General features: G+C 51.2%; 9 protein-coding genes across 9 annotated transcripts; 4 read left to right on the forward strand and 5 right to left on the reverse strand.

The window, feature by feature from the left end:
* Positions 1 to 38: 38 nt before the first annotated feature.
* CABS01_10291 (uncharacterized protein) lies at positions 39 to 389 on the reverse strand (the record flags this gene model as incomplete). Its single annotated transcript, XM_060543647.1, has 1 exon — positions 39 to 389. One exon carries the CDS (start codon positions 387 to 389, stop codon positions 39 to 41), a length of 351 nt encoding a protein of 116 aa, XP_060399329.1.
* Positions 390 to 1,218: 829 nt separating this feature from the next.
* Positions 1,219 to 2,125, forward strand: CABS01_10292 (uncharacterized protein; the record flags this gene model as incomplete). Its single annotated transcript, XM_060543648.1, has 2 exons — positions 1,219 to 1,893; positions 1,946 to 2,125. The coding sequence occupies 2 exons, from the start codon at positions 1,219 to 1,221 to the stop codon at positions 2,123 to 2,125; spliced, it is 855 nt and encodes a 284-aa protein (XP_060399330.1).
* Positions 2,126 to 3,239: 1,114 nt separating this feature from the next.
* CABS01_10293 (uncharacterized protein) lies at positions 3,240 to 4,868 on the forward strand (the record flags this gene model as incomplete). Its single annotated transcript, XM_060543649.1, has 5 exons — positions 3,240 to 3,350; positions 3,420 to 3,607; positions 3,671 to 3,837; positions 3,920 to 4,240; positions 4,432 to 4,868. 5 exons carry the CDS (start codon positions 3,240 to 3,242, stop codon positions 4,866 to 4,868), a joined length of 1,224 nt encoding a protein of 407 aa, XP_060399331.1.
* Positions 4,869 to 5,671: 803 nt separating this feature from the next.
* CABS01_10294 (uncharacterized protein) lies at positions 5,672 to 7,318 on the reverse strand (the record flags this gene model as incomplete). The annotated part of the gene is made up of 2 exons (XM_060543650.1): positions 5,672 to 5,785; positions 5,978 to 7,318. The coding sequence occupies 2 exons, from the start codon at positions 7,316 to 7,318 to the stop codon at positions 5,672 to 5,674; spliced, it is 1,455 nt and encodes a 484-aa protein (XP_060399332.1).
* An 806-nt stretch (positions 7,319 to 8,124) lies between these two features.
* On the forward strand, positions 8,125 to 9,441 carry CABS01_10295 (uncharacterized protein; the record flags this gene model as incomplete). The annotated part of the gene is made up of 1 exon (XM_060543651.1): positions 8,125 to 9,441. One exon carries the CDS (start codon positions 8,125 to 8,127, stop codon positions 9,439 to 9,441), a length of 1,317 nt encoding a protein of 438 aa, XP_060399333.1.
* An 826-nt stretch (positions 9,442 to 10,267) lies between these two features.
* Positions 10,268 to 11,230, reverse strand: CABS01_10296 (uncharacterized protein; the record flags this gene model as incomplete). Its single annotated transcript, XM_060543652.1, has 3 exons — positions 10,268 to 10,529; positions 10,585 to 11,067; positions 11,154 to 11,230. 3 exons carry the CDS (start codon positions 11,228 to 11,230, stop codon positions 10,268 to 10,270), a joined length of 822 nt encoding a protein of 273 aa, XP_060399334.1.
* A 3,057-nt stretch (positions 11,231 to 14,287) lies between these two features.
* On the reverse strand, positions 14,288 to 15,264 carry CABS01_10297 (5'/3'-nucleotidase SurE; the record flags this gene model as incomplete). The annotated part of the gene is made up of 2 exons (XM_060543653.1): positions 14,288 to 15,012; positions 15,084 to 15,264. The coding sequence occupies 2 exons, from the start codon at positions 15,262 to 15,264 to the stop codon at positions 14,288 to 14,290; spliced, it is 906 nt and encodes a 301-aa protein (XP_060399335.1).
* Positions 15,265 to 16,851: 1,587 nt separating this feature from the next.
* Positions 16,852 to 18,049, reverse strand: CABS01_10298 (glyoxalase; the record flags this gene model as incomplete). Its single annotated transcript, XM_060543654.1, has 5 exons — positions 16,852 to 16,883; positions 16,938 to 17,047; positions 17,121 to 17,371; positions 17,431 to 17,583; positions 17,636 to 18,049. The coding sequence occupies 5 exons, from the start codon at positions 18,047 to 18,049 to the stop codon at positions 16,852 to 16,854; spliced, it is 960 nt and encodes a 319-aa protein (XP_060399336.1).
* A 1,938-nt stretch (positions 18,050 to 19,987) lies between these two features.
* Positions 19,988 to 20,659, forward strand: CABS01_10299 (magnesium-dependent phosphatase-1; the record flags this gene model as incomplete). Its single annotated transcript, XM_060543655.1, has 1 exon — positions 19,988 to 20,659. One exon carries the CDS (start codon positions 19,988 to 19,990, stop codon positions 20,657 to 20,659), a length of 672 nt encoding a protein of 223 aa, XP_060399337.1.
* Positions 20,660 to 20,757: the final 98 nt, after the last annotated feature.

Raw genomic sequence — 20,757 nt, forward strand, 5'->3', positions numbered from 1 at the left:
TCGAGAGAGGTGGGCAATGATCTGGGCTACCGACCAAATTATGTCACTTGTACCCGTCTCTTGGACCACCCCCCCATTGACAATTGTCGTGATATGAAGCTTTTGGGGATCTGGCACCGACTCGGTTGACCAGATTGCAGGGCCCACAGGTGCAAAACCGTCAAATGATTTCGCATAACAAAATTGTCCACCAGAGGCATCTGGCAATTGAAAGTTCCTCGCAGACACGTCGTTCCCAGCTGTGTATCCCAATACGTAATTGAGAGCCTGGTCTTCCTTGACGTCTTTGGCATCGTGGCCGATGATGACCACGAGCTCTCCTTCCTAGTCCAGTTGAATCTGAGCGTCTGGATGTACTTTGATATCGTCCAAAGGCCCCGCCAAAGCATCACTTGGCTTCGTCAAAATGACGGGAAAGGTTGGCACCTTCGACTAGACGTTGCGTCGATACGTAAGTAAGTTTTTCTCAGTTCGGGAACACTAACTGTGTGAGGGCCAAGGGCAGGACTTGGGCATTATGCATACCTTTGCTTCTTCTGCATGTTGCTTGTAGTTTGAGCCCTACACAGATGATGATGGACAGGCCGCAATGGGGCATAAAAGCAGCGTCTTCATTGTGAGCAAATGGCGAATCGGGCAAGGTGCATGAAGTACCTTCGCAGTTTTGACCTTGCGACTAGTTAATTTTAGACCTAGCCATGGGCTACCATCCAGCTCCAAGACGTCGAAGCCCTTGTCATCACTAGAGTCGATCATATCACCATAGTTAATTTTCCCATTTTCCTCAAAATGAACAAGTCGATTGAAAGACATGGTCAACAGTGAGTTGCCAAGAGCAATTAGGTGAGCATATGGAAGAAGACTTCCCAGCCTGTGGCAATTAATCGAAAGAGCAACCAAGTAAAGAATCGGGTGAGGATCTCTCATTCCGGAACCTGTAGATAGCGAAAGGAAGAGCCGTCAAATAGAGTTAGTCCCTTGGCAGCAGGAGCCCGTGTCTTCCGGCAGATGCAGGTCAAATAGCCAGGCGGCATTCGCGGTAAAGCCGTTCAAGGCCGCGGCGCATCATCGGTCAATAAGTCCGCGAAATCCCGTTGGGAAATCTAGTGCATTGCGCTACATATATGACCAGCCGTTTTGAGTATCCAAGAGCCTGCACGTAATCTGATTCACTGTCCGTAAACCCATCCAGCTTATCATTAGTCGCGTGTCGCACCCATGGCTTCATCACCACAGAAGATTAGGGTCATTCGTCTGGCCTCAGTGCTGTATCAGCACGTCGACGTCGAAAAGGCAGCCCAATTCCTTGAAGACTTTGGCCTTCAAGAGGTGGCTCGGCAGGACGGACGTGTCTACTTTGCCGGCTTCGGTGTTGACCCGTACGTCTATGTAATTGAAAGATCTCCCGGCTCACGCCGCGCATTTATTGGCGCAACCTGGGTCGTGGAGAACGAGAACGACCTTGAGGTCGCTGCGAATCACCCTGACGCTACAGGCATTCACGGCGAGAAAGGTCCTGGAGGTGGTAAAAGAGTAGACATTGTCGACCCGAATGGGTACTATGTTGGATTCATTCACGGCCAGGCCCCAAGAAGCGATGTTGACAATGTGGACAAAAGCCGGATTGCTGACGACGAGAGTCCCCCCACCAATCTGGTTGACGAAAAGCCAAGAAAAGGTCGTTTCAAACGCTTCAATTACGGGCCTAGTCCAATTCACAAGCTGGGGCATTATGGATTCATGGTCCCCAAGGACACCTACGAGAAAACGCTGAAGTGGTACACTGGCCTCATGAACCTAGTGCCTACTGACGCGGTTTTCGACCCTCGGACAAACAAAGACACGACTTGCTTCATGCACATTGATAGAGGAACCACTTTCACTGACCACCATGTAAGTGGCAAAGCCGTGTAATCTTTGGTGCATCTGTTGATCACGGACCCAGAGCTTTTTCCTCGGCGCCCATCCGTTTAGCCAGACGCCTTTTGTTCATCACGCTAGCTTCGAGGTTAATGATATGGATACTCAAGCTCTCGGCCACGAGTGGCTTTTGAAGAAGGGTTACACCAACTGCTGGGGAATTGGACGGCATGTCTTGGGCAGCCAACTATTTGACTACTGGTAAGCATGAACGCGATCCCCAAGACTCCAAGGAGTAAATGCCGAAGGGTGGAATAACGGGATATTCGCCATAGGTTTGATACCTCGGGAAACATTCTTGAACATTATTGCGATGGAGACCTGGTCAACGAGAACACTGAAGCTACCCGGTCTCCAGAAGCACCAGATTCACTCCATGTTTGGGGTCCAAACGTTCCTCTCGGTTTTGTGACTGGCAGAATTGAGGATGCAGGGAAACTCGTAATGCCATCAGCAACTTGAAGTCTCAATCGACGCAGTGCAGGTGAGCATGCAGTAAGCGTGCTTATGTTACGAGAGTTTGACTGAGCTGATGCAGCGATGCGAGACGCCACATGCAGTCATATGTAGTTTTATTTGATGACTAATTCAAGAGTCTGCCGGAGCGTGTTTAAAGATTCTACCTAGCATGAAACTTGTTTCCATGAAACTGGTGACAGGTTTTCCCAGCCTAAGGTATGCACAATTATTCGTAAGGGCTGTCTTTGATCGGACAAACAGATGCTCCAGTCTTTCCGGTCGCTGGCTATGTAACGTAGAATAACAGCAAACGAAAGTATTCAAATTACCGCTAACTTAAGGTTTTCGCATGGTCTTTTCATCCCAAATTTTGATGTTTACCTCTGTGCCGGCAACGAGGTAATAGTTTCTGCCATCATGTGACACATGGGTGTGCGATGTGGAAGCCTTTTTTCTTACAAACCTCCAGAGAAAGTTCGTAGTCAAACAGGTTTGTTGACAGATTTGCAGGATCATTCAACGCCTTCCCTCGAAAACTGCAGGGATGAAGCTTTGAAGAATGCGGGTGATGGTCATGGGGTCAGTCGTGTTACGGTTAGCTATCGCATCGGCAAAGCTCGGTCAATGGCGGTCAACCCATCGTTCCGAGCTCATTCTGACATCGGTCAGCATTACCCCCTTTGGCAAGTCGTTTCCATCAGTTTTACGCGTCACTGTGACGAGGAATTGGTTTTGCTGGAACCGTCCTATATATGCGTGCTCGGGAACACAGCACAGCTCCTTTTATTTCAGACATCTTCGATCGCACCTCATCAATGAACACCCATACCTGAAATACATGTAAGTTTGCTGGAATCGAAATGAAGGTGGTCATTATTGGTGCCGGAATCGGTGGTCTGGTTTGCGCCATATCCTGTCGTCGGGAAGGCCTCGAAGTTGTAGTTCTCGAACAAGCTGCTGCTTTACAGCCTGTAAGTGCCATTCCGATGCACCTTGAAGCTGAAGACTTGAGGGGGCTACTGACAGTGTGAGTTCAATAGGTCGGCGCAGGGATACAGATACCACCTAACGCTGCCCGGATCCTTCGCAAGCTCGGCCTCGTACCCCAACTGCTAGACAAGGCCACTTTGGTCGATACAATTGATTACCTTCGATACAAAGATGGCAAGGTCTTGTATCAGATGGAAGGCGGCGAGAAGATGAAGCAATCCTATGGCGATCTTTGGATGTCAGTTATTGCCCGAGGTGGCGAGGTGCGTTGCTGATGAAGCTGAGTCTGACCCTCTCTTAGGGTTATTGCTCGACCACACTACCACGGTGTATTATGGAGCGCGGCCAAGGAGGCTGGCGCAGAGTTACGACTTGGCACGGAGGCAGTGGCGATCGATTTCAAAGACTCAAGTGTGCGCCTTGGGACTGGCGAAATCGTAAGGGGTGATGTTGTCGTTGGTGCCGATGGTCAGTCTGCCCACATTTCAAGTTGCTATTTCTTGACGTTGATCCGAGACTGGCAAAACATGTCCTTACTAATACCGCGGAGGTCTCTGGTCAAGATCGAGGGATCAGATTCTTGGCCGACCCTCTCCACCGTCTGAGACGGGAGACCTTGCATATCGAGCCACCTTGACCTTGCAGCAGATGAAGGATTTGAAAGACCCTCGGATAGACGACTTGATCGAGCATAAGACAGTCAAATGCTGGATGGGCCCGAATAAGCATTGTGTTCTTTATCCCATTGGCGGTGGACAAGTATTCAACCTTGTCATTATATGCCCAGATGACATACCCAAAGATATGAGACAGGCGCCTGGGGATGTGGAGGAGATGCGAGCTTTGTTTGTCGGCTGGGATGAAAGGTCCGGTAAAAATTCTCTCACACTGGAGTATTGTTACTGACCTGATCGACGTAGACTGATAAAAATGCTGTCATGTGTCCCGTCCGTTTTAAAATGGAAGCTGTGTCACCACGAAGAATTGCAATCGTGGAGGAAGGTAATCATTCTACGGACCTAGTATCTGCAAGTGATCACTGATTTCAACAGGGCCCCATAGCCTTGCTTGGCGATGCATGCCATCCAACACTGCCATATCAAGCGCAGGGCGCAGCAATGGCGGTAGAAGATGGCGCTGTTCTGGGAAAGCTGCTTGGGCAGTTGGAGAGCTCAGGTCTATATCATGATGGGACCAGAGACACTGTACTGGGCATGTTGGAGATCTACGAGAACTTACGAAAGTCTAGGACCACCATCAACGTTCAGGGAGCGAGGTCAAATCAGCGTGCATATCATTTGCCAGATGGCCCCATTCAGGAGTCAAGGGATGCATGGCTAAGGTCTGAACCTAGAGGAGCTTCACCCGATGGGTTCACTCTTGCTGACACGGCCTACCTCGAAGTCATTCTGGGATTTGATGCCTTGGAGGAAAGTGTCGATGCTTTCGAGCATTGGAAAGCTGGCCAGTCACAAAATCTGCCGAGATACAATTTGTAGTGGTTTGTAAAGACGAGCTAAAGCACTAGTGTCTTTATATTTTGTTCTTTCAGCCTTAGACAGTACAGGAGTAGAGGCTCATATGCCAGAGCGAGCATTGAGTGCCTCGTGGAGGAAAATCAGTATTATTGTAGATACATCAAAGGCGGCGCAGACACGGGAGCTATGACCGGCACGCCCAATTGAGCCCCCCCCCCCCCCCCCTCTTCCTAATGAGGGGGGTTCGAAACGCTATAGGTCTGGAGGATGGAAACACTGAAAGTACACGCATTTCAATGAACTGTCCCATTTGGGGCCCAAAGGTTGCAAATTACCATCCATGTGAAGACAACCCGGCATGCGCGGTCAAAGCAGGAGTGCCGTCTCGGCCTATGACGGGGAACTGATTCCTGCCATGACCAAATTTGACCATAAGATCGGGTGTCGCGCGGGGAATGAGCCGTATCTTCTCCCGGGCTTGGCCGTTCCCACAGTCTTCCTCGAATCCCGACTCTACAAGCGAACATTCAAAAGAAGGTATTTAGCTTTTAGGTGGACAGCGGCCATTTGCAACATATTCGAGACTCCAATTCAGGGGATGTTCTTCGTATACTTGTTCATAGCAGAGTCTTTTGCCCTTAACTCGCCCTCAGCTTATGCCCCATCAATCATGCTGACTCGTAGCTAAGCGTTGCACCTTGAGTATGGATCTTTTATGCTTGATCGTCGAGGCTGGCCTCACCTGCCAAGCGTTTCTTTGCTTATCCACTGCATTATGTATTCTATTCCTTTGGGTCCACTTTCCAAGTGACTTGTCGCCTGCATCATGACACTTCCTTGCCAAGCATACCGACATTTGGAAGTTGATTGATGTGGCCAGAGGACGAGCCCGCGAGACGCACTTGGCATTGGACGAAAAACATGCGCAATACGTGCGCCTTGGGCTCAGTATCGATGTTAGTATATTAATGGCTAATGAGTGAGGCTGTTACTGATCGGTAACCGCTGGGTCGTAATACGTTGAGTCTTAGGGTTTCGAAGAACCTGGAGCTAATAAGAAGCATCACCCCATACCAAAGCGCGACTTATTATAAGGGTGGTGTCATTTACTACTATCTAAAACGACTGACTGGGTCGTTAAGTTCACAGACCCGGAGGAACTGTTCCTTGATCCAGACGACTTTGTCCCTATGCAGCTGACGACAGATAAGTTCTCCGCCTTCCTTTGACAGCACTTTGATCAGGCTGTTCAAGTGAAGCAGTGCGTGCGAAGGGCCTTGAATCAGAATATGTTGCTTATAATCAGAGAGACTCATTGCCTCGTCCCCTCGGATATACTGCATACGTGTAGCTTCGTCAAAGTTCTGGTCGTGGTAGTTGGGGATTCTGATCGCAGGGTCCGCTAAGTCGTACAAGCCTCTGTGATTTTGGCGGTTACCCAGGTAAAACGGCATGGACCGGCAGATGGAGTCCACCAACTTCCTGCCGTGATTTGGATCTGGGAAACTGGAATCTTTGGTAGCGATCAAAATAGTTTGCTGCAGCGCCTCGGGGGGCGCTTTTGCAAGCAGATAGAACTTCATCCGCAGGACCATGAGCTGGCAAACGCGCCATACATTCCAGATCGTGGCAATCTGGACGGTCGGGTATATGTCGCAGGACCCAAAGTAACCCAAGCTATCTTCTTCGAGCCCTTTGCAAGGCTGCCATGAGGCCGGCACTAGCTGAATCCAATCCAAGAGCTGTGCGTTAACAGACGAAGCCTCCTGCCACCAAGTCGCGAGGGTTAGACCATCTAAGTTATTCTTGGCCAGCCCGCACATAAAGGTGGATAGTCTCCTTTGCAAATCGGCAATCGAGAGCCCGATCAGGTCCAAGACTGCATTCGGATTGGCCGGCGTAGAATAGTCCCACCCTGCATCGAACCAAACATCCAGGCTCGAGGTGTCCTCTGGTTGCATTTCCATATATGTCGACACGTCACAGTGCCGCAGGTATCTCCTCAAGTATGCGCGGCAATCCGAGTCCGGGAAGCTCTCGGCGCCATGTTCTAGCAATGCACGAGCCCCGTCCTGGTGAGCACGCATGGTATGCTGGTGCGTCGACCGAGCAACGAGGCTCTCGTAGAAATGCATCAAGATAGCGCTGAGTACGGTACTGTCCTTTGACCGCTCGAGAGGATCATTAAGAGCTGCTCGTAGGCGACTCAGCGCCCTGGTAAACGGAGGATGAGGCGTTCGATAGTTGTTGGTTGGGGTTTTCCATAAGCTCCAGAGCTTCGTTGACACGGCAGTCAGGACGGTCGAGAGGACAGAATCCGGATGCTCCTTGGATACGACAGGGAGAAGAGGCTCCAGGAAACCCTGGGTCGAGCGAAAGCTGCGTCCTAAGCCCGCAATCGAGGTGTGAAAGAAGCAGACAGCGAATGATTCGTCACTGATGGAAATCCTTGCTGGTATGACAGCCTGCATTGTCCATTCTGGCGTTGTCAACGTGCGAGGGCTCCTGAACCGTGATGTCGGCGTAAGGAGCCTTGCACCAGTGCTCTGGTCCTTGAACCGAATTTCGCCTGTCTTTTTCTGTGATTCGTAACCTCCACACACCCGTCGCAGCCGGAGGCATTCACGACAGCTTGGTCGGTCTTCGTCGCATTTAACACGTCGTTTGCGACATGTCGAGCAGCCCTTTGAGGGGCCATGATTGACCATGTCTGCTGCGCAATGATCGACAGGACTGATGTCGCTTCTGGTTGAGAGTCGCCACGCGGCCGGTTCTTTTTGCGATTCGTCGCATCCAGGGACTGAGTTATAAATACCTTCATGCGGAAATTAGATAGCGTTGCGAACGAATTGTAGATCGTTGAGTTTGAGTCCAGGTATCCTCACCGGCCAGGCTTGTGTGCAGTGTTAGCGATGGGAGGATGCGAAAGCCGTGGGGTGACTAGCACTAGAGAGTGGCACAGCATTAGAAGGCGACCAATCGCAAAGAAATTGCCGTATCCGTCCTAGTCCCTGCGTCATTCACAATAGCCTCATGGTTCCCAGGAGTGCGCAACTAGGAAAATACCGATCGCAAACAGGCTCGGTGCATGGCTGGTGCATAGTGTAGGTAGGTGTAAACTGGTTGTGCGTTGCTCTCGCTGGAATAGATTGCGAGAACAAGCAAATGAAGATAAAAGGCAATGCATCGCCCAGAATATTATAGCATGATCAATATCATCACCAGCAACTCTACCGATTCTTCTCTACTCTACACTTACTTCTGAGTGCCTTTCAAAATGAAGTCAACTTCACTGTTCAGTGCTGTTCTCTTGGGGTCAACAGTAGCCTCAAGTTCCATTCTTTCCCGTGACTCTGGGCCATCGTTCTCGCCAAAGGAGCCAGAGGATCCCATCATCCTCTTGAGCAAGGATGAAAGCTTCCATTTTGAGCTGCTCTTCACTCTCGGAAACACCATATTCGGGGCTGGCGACGTCAACGATGTCTTGGCCGCAGCGAAAGACATCGAGCCCGGGAACTTCACCAGCTGGCTTGAGACCTTCCATGCGTTGGCTGAATACACCAAAAAGCAAGCCGAGGATGCGGACAATGCGTACGATTCATTGAACGTCCGGGAAGCCTGGTTCGCTGCATCGAGCTACTACCGTCAGGCCGACTTCTACAACCATGCGAACTGGACGGACCCACGTATCAATGGCTTCTGGCTCGAGCAACGCGCTGCGTTTGATAAGGCGCTTGCTACACTGCCCGTTCCTGGCGTACGTATCCAGATCCCGACAGACAACTTCACCATCGAAGCAATCTGGTACACATCTGCAGCCGACGGGATCAAACGGCCAACCTTGATTATCGGCAACGGATACGATGCTAGCCAGGAAGACTCCTACCACTCGTTCGTTGTACCAGCCTTGACCCGTGGCTGGAATGTTATGACCTACGAAGGGCCAGGGCAGCCCACTGTTCGCCGCAATGATGACATTGGTTTCATCCCTGATTGGGAGAAGGTTCTCACGCCAGTGATAGACGAGTTGATGAACCTCAAAGGCTGCTTCGTCGATGAAGACCGGCTGGTCCTTGTTGGCGTTTCAATGGGTGGGTATCTAGCCGCTCGTGCCGCCGCGTTTGAGCCTCGGATCAAGGCTCTTATTCTCAATGGTGGCGTGTGGGATGTCTACGAGGGATACGCCAGTCAGCTGACCCCGGACATGAAGGAACTCCTGGCTGCGGGCATGCAAGAGGAATTTGACGAGGCTGCCTTGCCGCTCTTGGATAGCCCACAGGTGCCTACAACGATGCGCTGGGGTCTAGGACACGGATTGTGGTCCTTCAAACAGCATTCCCCGTATCTGTGGCTCGAATCGCTCAAGCAGTACACTCTTGATAACGTGGTTGAGAAGATCAACGTACCCGTCCTTGTCGTCGATTCCGAGTTCGAGGGGTTCTTCGCTGGCCAGCCGGAGCTTGTTAAGGACGCACTCGGCGATAATGCAACGTATAAGTTCTTTAATAGAACAGCTGGGTATCACGTCCAAGTTGGAGCTGGGCAGGAATGGAATAGATACCAGTTTGCCTGGCTCAATAAGACACTAGGCTAATCAGGATTAACTTTTATACATTATAGCCTAGCCTAGAGGTTAATTGCTATGATGAATGGCTTTACATTACTGATGTTATCTACAAGGAAATTACCTTCGTATTTCATTTTATAACCTTAGATAATATCATTAGAATTAACCATCTCTTGCCCGAAAAAACAGGCTCTTTATCTCTCCCTATCGAATGAAAAGAAAGCCAGCAGTTCCCGTACCTCAGTCCGGTAGTCAAGGAGACTTTCCGCCTCCATCCGCCTAGGGGGCTTCTTCTAGAATGGTTCGTCCCAGATGGAGGGCTTCAGTTACCAGACGGGCCTTTTCATCCATCTAGTACGATAGTTGTCGCCAATACATAGGTTTTACACCATCATCCAGTATTTAGCGACGATTTGGAATCGCTCGATCCCGAAAGGTGGCTCCAGAGATTCGACGAGTCTGAGGACGACTTCAACACCAGACGGTTTCGTATGAGCAGTGCGTCTCTCACTTTCGGTGCTGGGCCACGGACCTGCATCGGCAAAAACCTCAGTTTGCTTGAGATTTACAAGAATATTTCAACTCTTCTACTCAAGTATTAGGTAGGGTTTTCAGGACTCGACAATAGGCTGCCCCATTACTGTGTGCGTATAATCGCTATTGATACTGAGTGGATTTAATTTGAGTTGGACAATAATGCAAGGCTCATCTTTTGCCAGGCAGTCAAACTTCACGGTCAAGTTAAGAAAGTCTTGCGGACAGGATAGTGCTTGAATCGATCCGATACAGCGGTGCTTCGTTGCAATCACTTTGTGGAGGCGTCTGGCTTAATTCGGTGGTGAGATGAGCCCAATCAAGATCGCCTCGAGAGCCAAATCGATGCCCCAACCAAAGGAACAAGAAAGCTTCCAACCTTGAGAGCAGTCTTCTTCCACGACGCTATCATGTCCTTCATTACCATGACCTGGAACTCTGCTGCTTCGTTGACCCTGGGATAAGGAACATCTGGAATGTCGTGACCAAGGAAAGGGCAAATTTTGTCCCATCCAAGTCCCTCCTCGAGCTTGATCACGAGTAGCTTATCCGCTGGAACAAGCTCCTTGACCATCCTGTTGCTGGGGGTAAGTCAGCAAGGTGTCCGGAAATAACCCCATCCATTCTCGCACTCACTGTCTCTCATAGACCTTGACGGCCTCGCGCTGAGCTTTCTGTTTGTCAGGCCCTAGATACCCCCCATAGAGAACGTAGACGAAGCTGTAGGTCAATTTGCTAATGTAGTACGTATACGAGTCAAACAATCCGACCAGGCGAATCGTAGGCGACAGCCAAAATTCGCCCAGTGGCTGGAAAGTCTTGGCCACGGACTTCCTCCACGCCTCAGGATCACGCTCCGTGAGGACAAACTTGGCGTCTGGGTAGGCTGCAACAAGATCCTCAAGGAACCATGCGGGGATGTCGGTGATGGCATCGAAATCGCCCAAGAACTTGTCAAAGTCCTCACGGGTAAAAGGCTTGCCGATCCCTTGGGAGCTCGCGCGGACTGCGTCGTTCATCATGCGCACGTGGGGTACGCCATTCTTGAAAACTTCAAGCTGATGGTAGGGCTTGTAGCCGAGGATCTTGAGTGCGTAGTAGAAACCCAATGTGGCGTTTCTATTGATACCCAATTTAGCCTCGTCATTTAATCGCAATGGATTTCGTTGAACATGGAGTTTCTTGCATTCGAAGAAAGCACTCACCGACCAAAGCTCAACAAGATGACCTTCATCGGTCGAGGGTTTGGGTGCACCGGCTGACGGTCGATGTATCGTGACATGATCTTGCAACGTCAACTATCCTGAGGTTGTTCCTTACAATTCTTTGCCCCAGGACACAAAGCGAAGGCAATCTTGAAGTCCTGAACGAGGTTTTATCCGGGCTACCACTCACCTTACTCTGCGGATTCCAGGTGCCGCTGACGCCAAGCGCGTCAGCAAATGCGGTGTTCATCGTCAGCACTAAGACATGCATAGCGATCCCAAAACAATTTCCGAACCTATCGTGAAGTAGGAAGTCAGCTCGGGAACGGTGTGAGCTAGAATTGAGACCTTTTCCACAGACTGCAAAATGATCAGACACGTCGGTGTAAAGGATTGGCTTACATTCCGAGATGATGATTCTGACATGGTTGTGTTATGGAGGAGCCCCGAACTCCACCACGACTTGCTGCTGACTGACGGCCATGGGCAAATTATTTTACTTACCCCACATGTACACTAGTTCGCTGTCCTCATGGGGTAGCACTTTTACGATCTGGCTACATAAGCATCCCTCCAGTGGACAAAGCGGTCTCCAAAACCTACGACCAGAGGACGAGCAAGAGGGCAAGTGCTGGGAACAGGCTATGATCACACGAAATCTTCTAGTATGAGAGCGATGGCTTGTCTCAAGCTTTACGTCGCCCATGGGTTGCAGTCGGTCTGTTCCCGCCTTTCGGAGATGGCTTGGCATTCAAAGAGGGAAGTGGGCAACCTTGAGTGAGGAATTGGACCACAGATGCCGACCTCGATGGTATAGGAGATAGATGGGAGTAACAATACATCACCGATCATATTGAGTGACTGGAAGAGATTGATACTTTCAGTCATTACACTTGTTCACATCTACAACCGCTCCCGATCCAGTTGCAAGAACAAACCTGTGCTCCAAGTAAGTACAGCCTACGCTCGTAAAACTTCACTTGACTTACCAGCAATAAAGTCCTTCAACAATGGACTCCAACAACATTACACACACCACGGTATCATACACAAAAGGGCCTGAAGTCGATCAAGCCACGCAATCGCCGCCTCCCTGTGGGCTCAAAAGAAGCAATGCGATCCGCCACCGAGTGCACCCACGCTGGGACCCCGCCACTTCCGAGGCTTTGCTGAGGCGATGGATTAAGAGAATTGGCCATTGAATCGCAAAAAGCTAAGAGGCGTGTCGAGAAAGTTTGGGCGAGTCGTCTTATTTACTCCCTGCCCTGAGATCACACAGCGTTCGTAAGGGCACGGGTCTCAATGAGTGGCACTAGCCCCCGGGTTGTGATCATAAGGTAGTAGCCAAAGTGGGCCTCAGATTCAGTATAAAAGGATGCGTACCGCCGCCTAGACTTGTGAAAAAGGACAAGCAGGAATCATAACCACCAACAATAGTGGTCGGAGGACAGTGCCACCAGTAATAGCTGTCGGAAGGCAGTCAACACCTAGGTAGGGCATGGGTGTGTGAGCTGAAGTTCCAGTTCTCGACCTCATTCAACCGGCTTCTCTACCTTGTCAACCCAGATCAATCAGCCTCCGAGGTATATTCAGGCACGAACATTACGAGAACAGAGAATATAGATAAGTAGTAGATTATGGCCATGGCCATGGACCTGGAAAAGTGAATCCTATGTTTACAAGTGCTGAGGGCGTGCTACTGTGTCTTGGGCATCCACTCTACTAAATGCCAAAGTCACAAGCGAGATGTAGCTCACATATCTTGATTATTGAGATAGAGATCTTAGAGAAATGGGGCAGGATGCATCATGTGAAGCGTGTGCCTCTGCGTAGATTACCTGGGGCAGTAAATGTGATCGCGAAGTCAGTATAAATTAGTACACATCGCCCCCTTGATGTGAGAAAGGGCCAAGCAGCAATGGGCACCATAGCCACCAGCAGTAGCTGTCTATGTCATGAAGAGAAGATGGCATATGCCCAAGGTACAGTGCGGCGAGTACTGTCGAGGCCTATCAATAACAAACATCATATCATACTATATCAGGCGTTTCTCACGCAGTATTCCGTCTAGAATAAAGTTACAACAGGAAGCAAGATTAAGCGGTAGATTATATAATTAAAAGTACGATTTGTAAAAGACTTTAGTGAACGACTACTTTAGTATATCCCTCTGTTCGTCCCTAAAGTCTCTAATTCCTAAAACTATAGGTAGGAAGAAAGAAACTCACTTCTTACTAACTTGAAATTGAATTTGTAGTGAATGTGGCGGCCAGCCACGGCCATGTCCCTCTGACTAGTAAAGGCGCAGAGGCGACATCCGCCAAGCCCATCTCTTGCTGGCTCATTTTATATAGGTAGACACTAGAGAGAAACAGACACTTAGCAAATAAGACCATGTGACAGGAATGTTCCGCTGATTTAAAGCTTGCTACAGTGGTCACAGTGACCGGGGAGAAGACTATTTAAATGAGCCAATAGTGGCAACAAAGTCGGAGAGCAGCAGGGCATGGATCCACGAGGAGATCCAGGAGGACGGTGATCCACACCGTAAAAAGGAGGTAGCTCATGCTCAAGGGCGACTGCGGCGATAGCTATGAAGGCAAACAAGTCTCAGGTTCCTATCGATATCCGAACTACTCTCTAAACAATGTTATGTTGTAACAGGCGGTTACCCAGCATTATTCCGCACGTAATACTATCGGAATAGAGGACGATGATAAATTGTAGACTGAGCGGTTGTACTAGACATCGTCTATGGGTTTCATGGAGATTGCTCACCCAGAAATCGCATCAATATTCAGTCGTACCTCTGTGCCCGATGTGAGCATATCCCGTTCTAGGTCGTTGGTGTAATCACGGGTGTGTGGGATAAAGCTTCCGTATCGACTAGCCATTACCGGAGTTATATAGTATGTGGCGACTTCCCCTGCCAAAGTACCTATGTTCACGCAGAGGTGACGCCTACCGAGTCTTGTTGAAACTCTTCTCTCAGAGGGCAAGCAACTGAACCCTCCCAGCGATCGGTCGACGACCCGCAGCCCAAAACACTCATGGATCTGTATCATTCATGTGCTCATTAAGGATCACACTAATACACGGCCTGCTTGTTCAAGAGACGGAACTTCTCAATCGATTCAAGGCAGGCAAGACAAAAAGCCAGACAACCGATCCAACACAGGCTGCTGCTTCTCCTTGGACGCCGTCGTCTTGTCGTTGGAATCACCCACGCTCACGGATATGTAGCATCCCGCCGTACCGACAACCGTGTTCTCCTCGGGCAACCTCGCGTCGTCACCGCACGTGCTCACATCCGGACCGGACAGCAGTCCCGGGTTGATCCGGCTCAAGACCCACTTGAACTGGTCCGGGTCGTTGCACTCCGTGTCGCTGACCTTTGGGAAATTGACATTTAACCATGTCTTCTCCGGCAGGTACGGAGCGCCCCCGCTCACAATTTTATCCACCAGCCGCGTCGCGAGCTCGGCGTATAACGTGCTCCGCGCGGGCACAGGTTTCGTGTTCCACGCGAGAGTGCCATCCGAAGAGCCGGAGAAGGCGATGGCGGGAATGCCCTTCGTGCCTGAAGCATAGACAGCGGTACCGACAGTGCCCGAGAAAGGGACCTGGAGCCAGAGGTTGGAGCCGACGTTAGGACCAGAGACGGCGAGTTCCACGGCGGCACCATTGAATTGCTCTGGAGCAAACTGCTCGATACCGTATCGCATGGATGTTACCGGGTACGAGTTGACCCAGCGGAGATCCTTACGGGTCTCATTGAAGCCGGCCGGTCCGCTGTTGGCTGCGCAGCTGTTGTACTGGCAAGCGCTGGTGCGCGGGCTCGGCTCAACGTCGAGGGAACCTGCGATGGATTGAGTGTTAGTGGACGTCGCGTTTGTGAATGAACCTTCGGATGAGTTTGATTATACATACTGGAGCCGGACTTGTTCTCGGCAGGTGCCGAGAGAAGGACCTCATGGCCGGAGGCTTTCAGCGCATCGTTGAAAGAGCGAACGTAGAGCTCTGCCCACCCGTCGTCGTTGGACTGGACGATCCGCACGCCCTGGACGGCGAGAGCCTGTGCAAGCAACACAAATGCGGTGTCAGCGCGCATCGTGATGTGAAACTGGTACACGGAGTAGCTCGTAGTCCTTGTCCGGGGGTGAGAGGGAGGTGCGGAGTGGATTGGAGAGCGAACGGCTTGCGGCGGGATGCGTGAGGATGCGGTATCAAAAGACCATGTTTCTAGTGATGGGTGTGGCAGTCGTCAACCTTAAGTAAAGAGGCAAATCAAGACTTCGTTGCCCAAGGCTCACCCCTGGGTCGCTCAGGAACATCTTGTACGAACCACGTCTGACACGTGCCACTGGATCGCAGACAAAGAGGGGGCGGGAGGCCTTTCAGGCTTCAGCTTTCCGTCTACCCCGGTTGCGATGTGAAGCTGGCCGATGGGAGCTGCAGGCGGCGAGATGATCATCGACCGCAATATCACCCTAACCCCCGCACACCAATGGCTGTCAAATGCGCCGATGCGCCCCTGAATCAGTGAAACCTGCCCCAAAGAGGCAAAGGGCCAACCGAGACAGCCGAAGCTTGTTTACCATCGCCCCAGTATAGCAGCAGCTCGTCAATCGCCCCTCCTTGTTGTAGGCCCATTCAGCCAGCCAGGAAGCGAGGAGACCTGTCGAAGTGCTTAAGCTCGAACACGTGGGCCTCTTGGCCGTTGAATCTTGACATTGCGCCGGCGACCGGTACCGCAAAAGGGAGGCAGTGCCGATGGAGAATGCGACGCTAAACGGGAAGACTAGGACAAGGGTTCGTTAGTCAATCTTCCTCCAAAGACGCTTGCATCGTCGTGCAGGGGCATGTGTTCGTCGCTGCAACGTGCAGTCGAATGAACCCTGCCGTTGAGGCACCTCGGTCGTCGATTACTTCAATACGGAGCCCTTATATTTGATGTTCGTGGGGAGGTGCGGAAAGTCTAATTATTCCCAGATTTGGTTGCGAGTTTCGTACGTCAAATGGGTATGTGACAGTTGCTTGGAAATTGATTTCGTCCGAGGGTCGGATATCGACCAATACTTCCGAGATGATATTGCCATAGGTCTTCGACATGCTTCTATTTTGTGGATGTTTGACAATGCGTCATGGACCAGGCATCTCTTTCCTTCGGGACCTCAGGTTTCCTCAGAAGAGTAGTACTAGGGAGCAGTCGCAAAAAAAGATTGGCAACTTTTAGAAACCGCGGCACCCCCAAATAGCCAGCTCTCAGCTCGACAATCGGCCTGCGCTCGTCAGCTGGTCGATCGGGGCGAAGCCACAGCGAAGCCACTCCCCGTCTCGTCTCATCTTCCTTGGAGTGACGTAAAGCTAGTACCTCACCGAAGAGATGCGCGGCCAGAGCGAGGCTGTTTCCTGTACTGGTATCTGCGTGTGGTGAGCCAGAGCTTGTAAACTCCAAGATCAAGTAAGACGCAGGCAGAAAGTGTAGGAATCTGAGTTTTGCACTTCAACAATGTTCAATGTTCGCAACGATGCGGCAGATTCCCCGAATCGAGGGTGGGCCAATGTATGCCATCATATTTCGAAGTGGTGCAAGGCGGTCAAAATATCCCATGGATTGCTAGAAGTTTGTGCCGCAATTATATGCACTACAATACATGTTCTTGCTACAAGAAGGACACTGAGACTCTGTCTGCTATCACGCCAGGAAAGTCGCAGGCACCTCTGGACCTGTACCACATCTGTTAGCATAGGTTATATCTCTCGGGTACGGTTCTAACTCACCCCAGATGTGTAGATTATCCGGCGCTGCGGGAGTGTGGTGCGTCTTCTCCGTGTCGTCGAGCAGGTCCCCATCAACGTAGTGCTCCATGATGAAACCGGAGGGGTCGAACCTGTTCTCCTGTCAGCTTTCCATGCCGTTTTCCACCTATCGGATAGCCACCGGGGTTCCCATCGCTAACTCACCAATAATCAAAGATTTGACTTCCCATTATATGGCGGCCTACGCCCCAACAAAGCTTGTGACCCTGCTCTCTCAGCCAGTCGTGGCCCAGCACCTGGGTGTCGAAGTCGTGCGTTTCGAACGATGAATGGTGGACGTGGAACTTGGGGCCTTCAAGGAAGAAGAAGCAGTGGTGGTCGACAAATTCCTTGCCACGTGCCAAGCGGAAAAACACGGTAACGCTCTTGTCCTTATTGTCAGGGGCGTGGACGAGCTGCACATCGTATATGTCAGGATGGCTGCAATCTGGCTTCGCACGGCTGAAATACTCACCTCACTTGGGTAAAGGTTAAAGTTGCTAGTGTAAAACTCGTATGCCTTGTCAAAGTTCGTCAGACACACGCCAAAGTGGCCCAGCTTGTGAACCGGTGCCGGGCGCTTGGTGAAACGCTGCTTCTTGTTGACATCGCGATGCTTCTCTTCCGGCTGTTTTCTGATCAGCATGAGCTCCCTAAATGTCTTCATATGTTATGCTCACGAAGTTGAACTTGAGATTCGGAAATCCTGGATCCCTCTTCTCAATTGGCGTCTGGTTGTACACCAGATGCAGTGGCCAGCCGTCGACGGGGTCTTTGAACGTCACACATTTACCGCCGCCCGGCACGTCTTTGAGATCATGGATTTCTGTTGCGCTTGGCAATGTCTTGGACGCGTACTCGAGGTCTTCCAGAGACTCCACAACGAAGGCCGGACCTCCGAACTCGTCCTCCTCCGCCTCTTCGGCGCATAACACGAAGGGCTCGGTACCATAGCCTCGATAGAATGTCTTGTTCCCTTTGCGCTCGAGTTCGTAAAAGCCAAAGTCGTCGTAAAATTTACGAGCTTCTTCAATGTTCTTGTGCTTGTAGAAGACGTGCGCCAGGCGGACGAGCTGGATCTTCCGGTCGGGCATGGTGGGCGTAGCTCGTCGGTGCTGTGACTGCGAAGACCTGTAAAGAAAGGTTTGCTGTTGGCACGAAGCTTTGGCGTCGGGTGTCGCTTGTAAAGCAAGCAGGGACAAAGCCGCCTTATATTTAGACTTGGAGCTGACATCTCACCGGCGGAAATGCCGTTGGATGGGTGATTTAGCCATGTTTGTTCCCCCGCACTACCCCACTACAGTCCATCGGACGTCACGCACACTCGGTACTTGCGCTGGAGGCGTCAGAGTCCGGCGTAAAACGAGTTGTGGTGGCTGCAAGTCCCCTATTCTTGGGCGCTGTTATGGTGTAATTAGATGGCGCGGTGCCGAAACTCAGACGGCGGTTCGGGGGTCGTGGCGTTTGGAGAAAGTCCTGGCTTGCACTAGGATGTTTCTCAAGATAATCCCGACAAGCCCGGCGTGCCAAGGCTGGAGCTGCCTATCATCTTCTTAGTATCACCATACATCGACTTAGAAATAAAACAAAACATCCTTTTCCTTCAATTCAAGTGCCGGATGAGCCTACCGGATGAGTCGTCACGTATCAGAGCTCCCTCGGCACACGGTGAAGGATGGGCGAAACACACTCTCTGACGGATGGCCATAGCTCTCGGGGCCAAAAAGTAGTCCCGAACGGATACAATCGACACATAATAAGGTTCCTATACTTTGCCGGGACTTAGCCACTCACTGAACAAGCTAATGTTTGCTGGCTCGATCTGATCGTTCTCTTCCTATCATGAGGACGTGGGGTACTGCCATCGCGGCGTGCATCGTCGGCATGTTGCCGGCGGGGTACAGAAACCCGAAAGTCCGTAAATCCGCGGGATGCTGCGTCAAGTTTCGTTGGACCAAACAGGGGCGGCTGCCGGGAGTTGTGTTGACCGAACCTGCGTCGCCGGCCGCCAATGTTGCAGGATGATGCCCGGCCGGCCCCGTCAAGATCGGTTCAAGACATTTGGGAGTGGGCCAGCCGGCCGGACGAATCGCCATTATTCGAAGCTGTCGGAGCCGAAGGTCAAGACGGCCCTCTTCCGAAAGAGGATACTAAGCTCCGACGCCAGTTAGCATAGGAGAGGAGACATGGGTCCCTTTGGAGCGTTACCTCTTCACCGCCCTATTGAGTGTATCACAACCCTCTCCAAACGAAGCCCCAATCCACCACACAACGCAAGTCCCATCCTTGGGCTCATGGAAGCGTCCTCTCCAGCATCCCCGCTTGAAAGCGGATTCCTCATCTGGCGTTGTGGCAGAGTGGTCTAATGCGCAAGACTAGAAATCTTGTTCCTTCGGGAGCGTCTGTTCGAATCAGGCCAACGTCGAGACATGCTTTTTGCCCGCTAAGACGGAGGACGTGTTCTCACCGAACGCTCGTGTTTTGCTTACTGAGAGAGGTAGATAGATACCGTGGGCACGACGGACGTCGATAGCAGATGTCGCGATAGAATGTAATTTCGGGATGCTTCTAAACGATCTATTGCTAACCATTGTTGCGGGCAATAAGAAGGAGGAAGACAGGCGAGAACGAGTTGTTGATGGATGGGATTTGGAATCTCCATGATTCTTTCCTCCCAGTTCACCATTCCAATTTTTTCGCACCTTCCCAAAGGAAATGCCATAATGCCGCCTCAAGTATCCGTACGTACATTGAGTGAGCGGGTCCTGTGTGGATGAGCAGGCATCCGCCACAAAAGCACGAGCCAGGTAGGTACGTACTCCTTCTTCGCTCCCCATGGACGGCCAGGACGTTCTGACGAAACCTATCGCGAGCAGTCGCAAGCGAAGGCACTTTGCCCCTCATTGCACTTTGAAGCTTGTCCGCCGCTTCTTTTGAACCCGCAACAACTTCCTACGCCTTCTGTTCTTAGTCTTTTTGAATGCTCTATACCTGCTACAGGGTTCACCAATCGCTTCTTTTCCACAGTCCTGATGCCGAAGAAACTCTCGAAGAATCCCCAAGGAGGGAGCACCACAAACCTCGGGACGCCCTCGACCTCGACAACGAATTCCACCTCCCTCTCCCTTCCTCGAATCCTGACCGACGAGCTCCCCCTTCCGAAGCTCATTGTCTTCGATCTCGATTACACCCTCTGGCCCTTTTGGGTCGATACACACGTCTCCGGCCCGCTTAAAGCCAATGCGACACATTCGGCAGTCACAGACCGTCATGGCGAGTCCTTTGCCTTCTACCAGGACGTGCCGCGAATACTCTACACTCTGCCACTAGCAGGCATCAAAATCGCAGTCGCGTCACGGACGTCGGCACCCGATCTTGCACGGGATATGCTAAAGGTTCTACACGTTCCGCCGCCGAGTGCCGAGGAAGGAGGGAGTGGCAAGAAGGAGAAGACAAAGCGGGCGCTTGAGTACTTTGACGCACCGTTGGAGATATACCCTAGTAGCAAGATTAAACATTTTGAGACCATATTCAAGAAGACGGGCATTCCATTTACGGATATGCTGTTCTTTGACGACGAGAGTCGAAATCGGGAGACGGAGAGCTTGGGAGTCACCATGCAGCTCGTGAGGGATGGTGTGACGTGGAACGAGATCGAGAAGGGCGTGGCGGAGTGGCGCAAGAGGAGGGGTCACTCGGGATAGATATTCCTTGTTGTACGACTGGATGGCGGGCCGGGTTTGCACAAAAAGGCGTTTGGTGGGTTGTGTGATAAACTTTTGTTCCTGTTGCACTTGCACAC

This window comes from Colletotrichum abscissum (genome assembly GCF_030869225.1).
Source record: "Colletotrichum abscissum strain IMI 504890 chromosome Unknown Scaffold_26.1, whole genome shotgun sequence".
NCBI classification, from domain to species: Eukaryota; Fungi; Ascomycota; class Sordariomycetes; order Glomerellales; family Glomerellaceae; genus Colletotrichum; species Colletotrichum abscissum.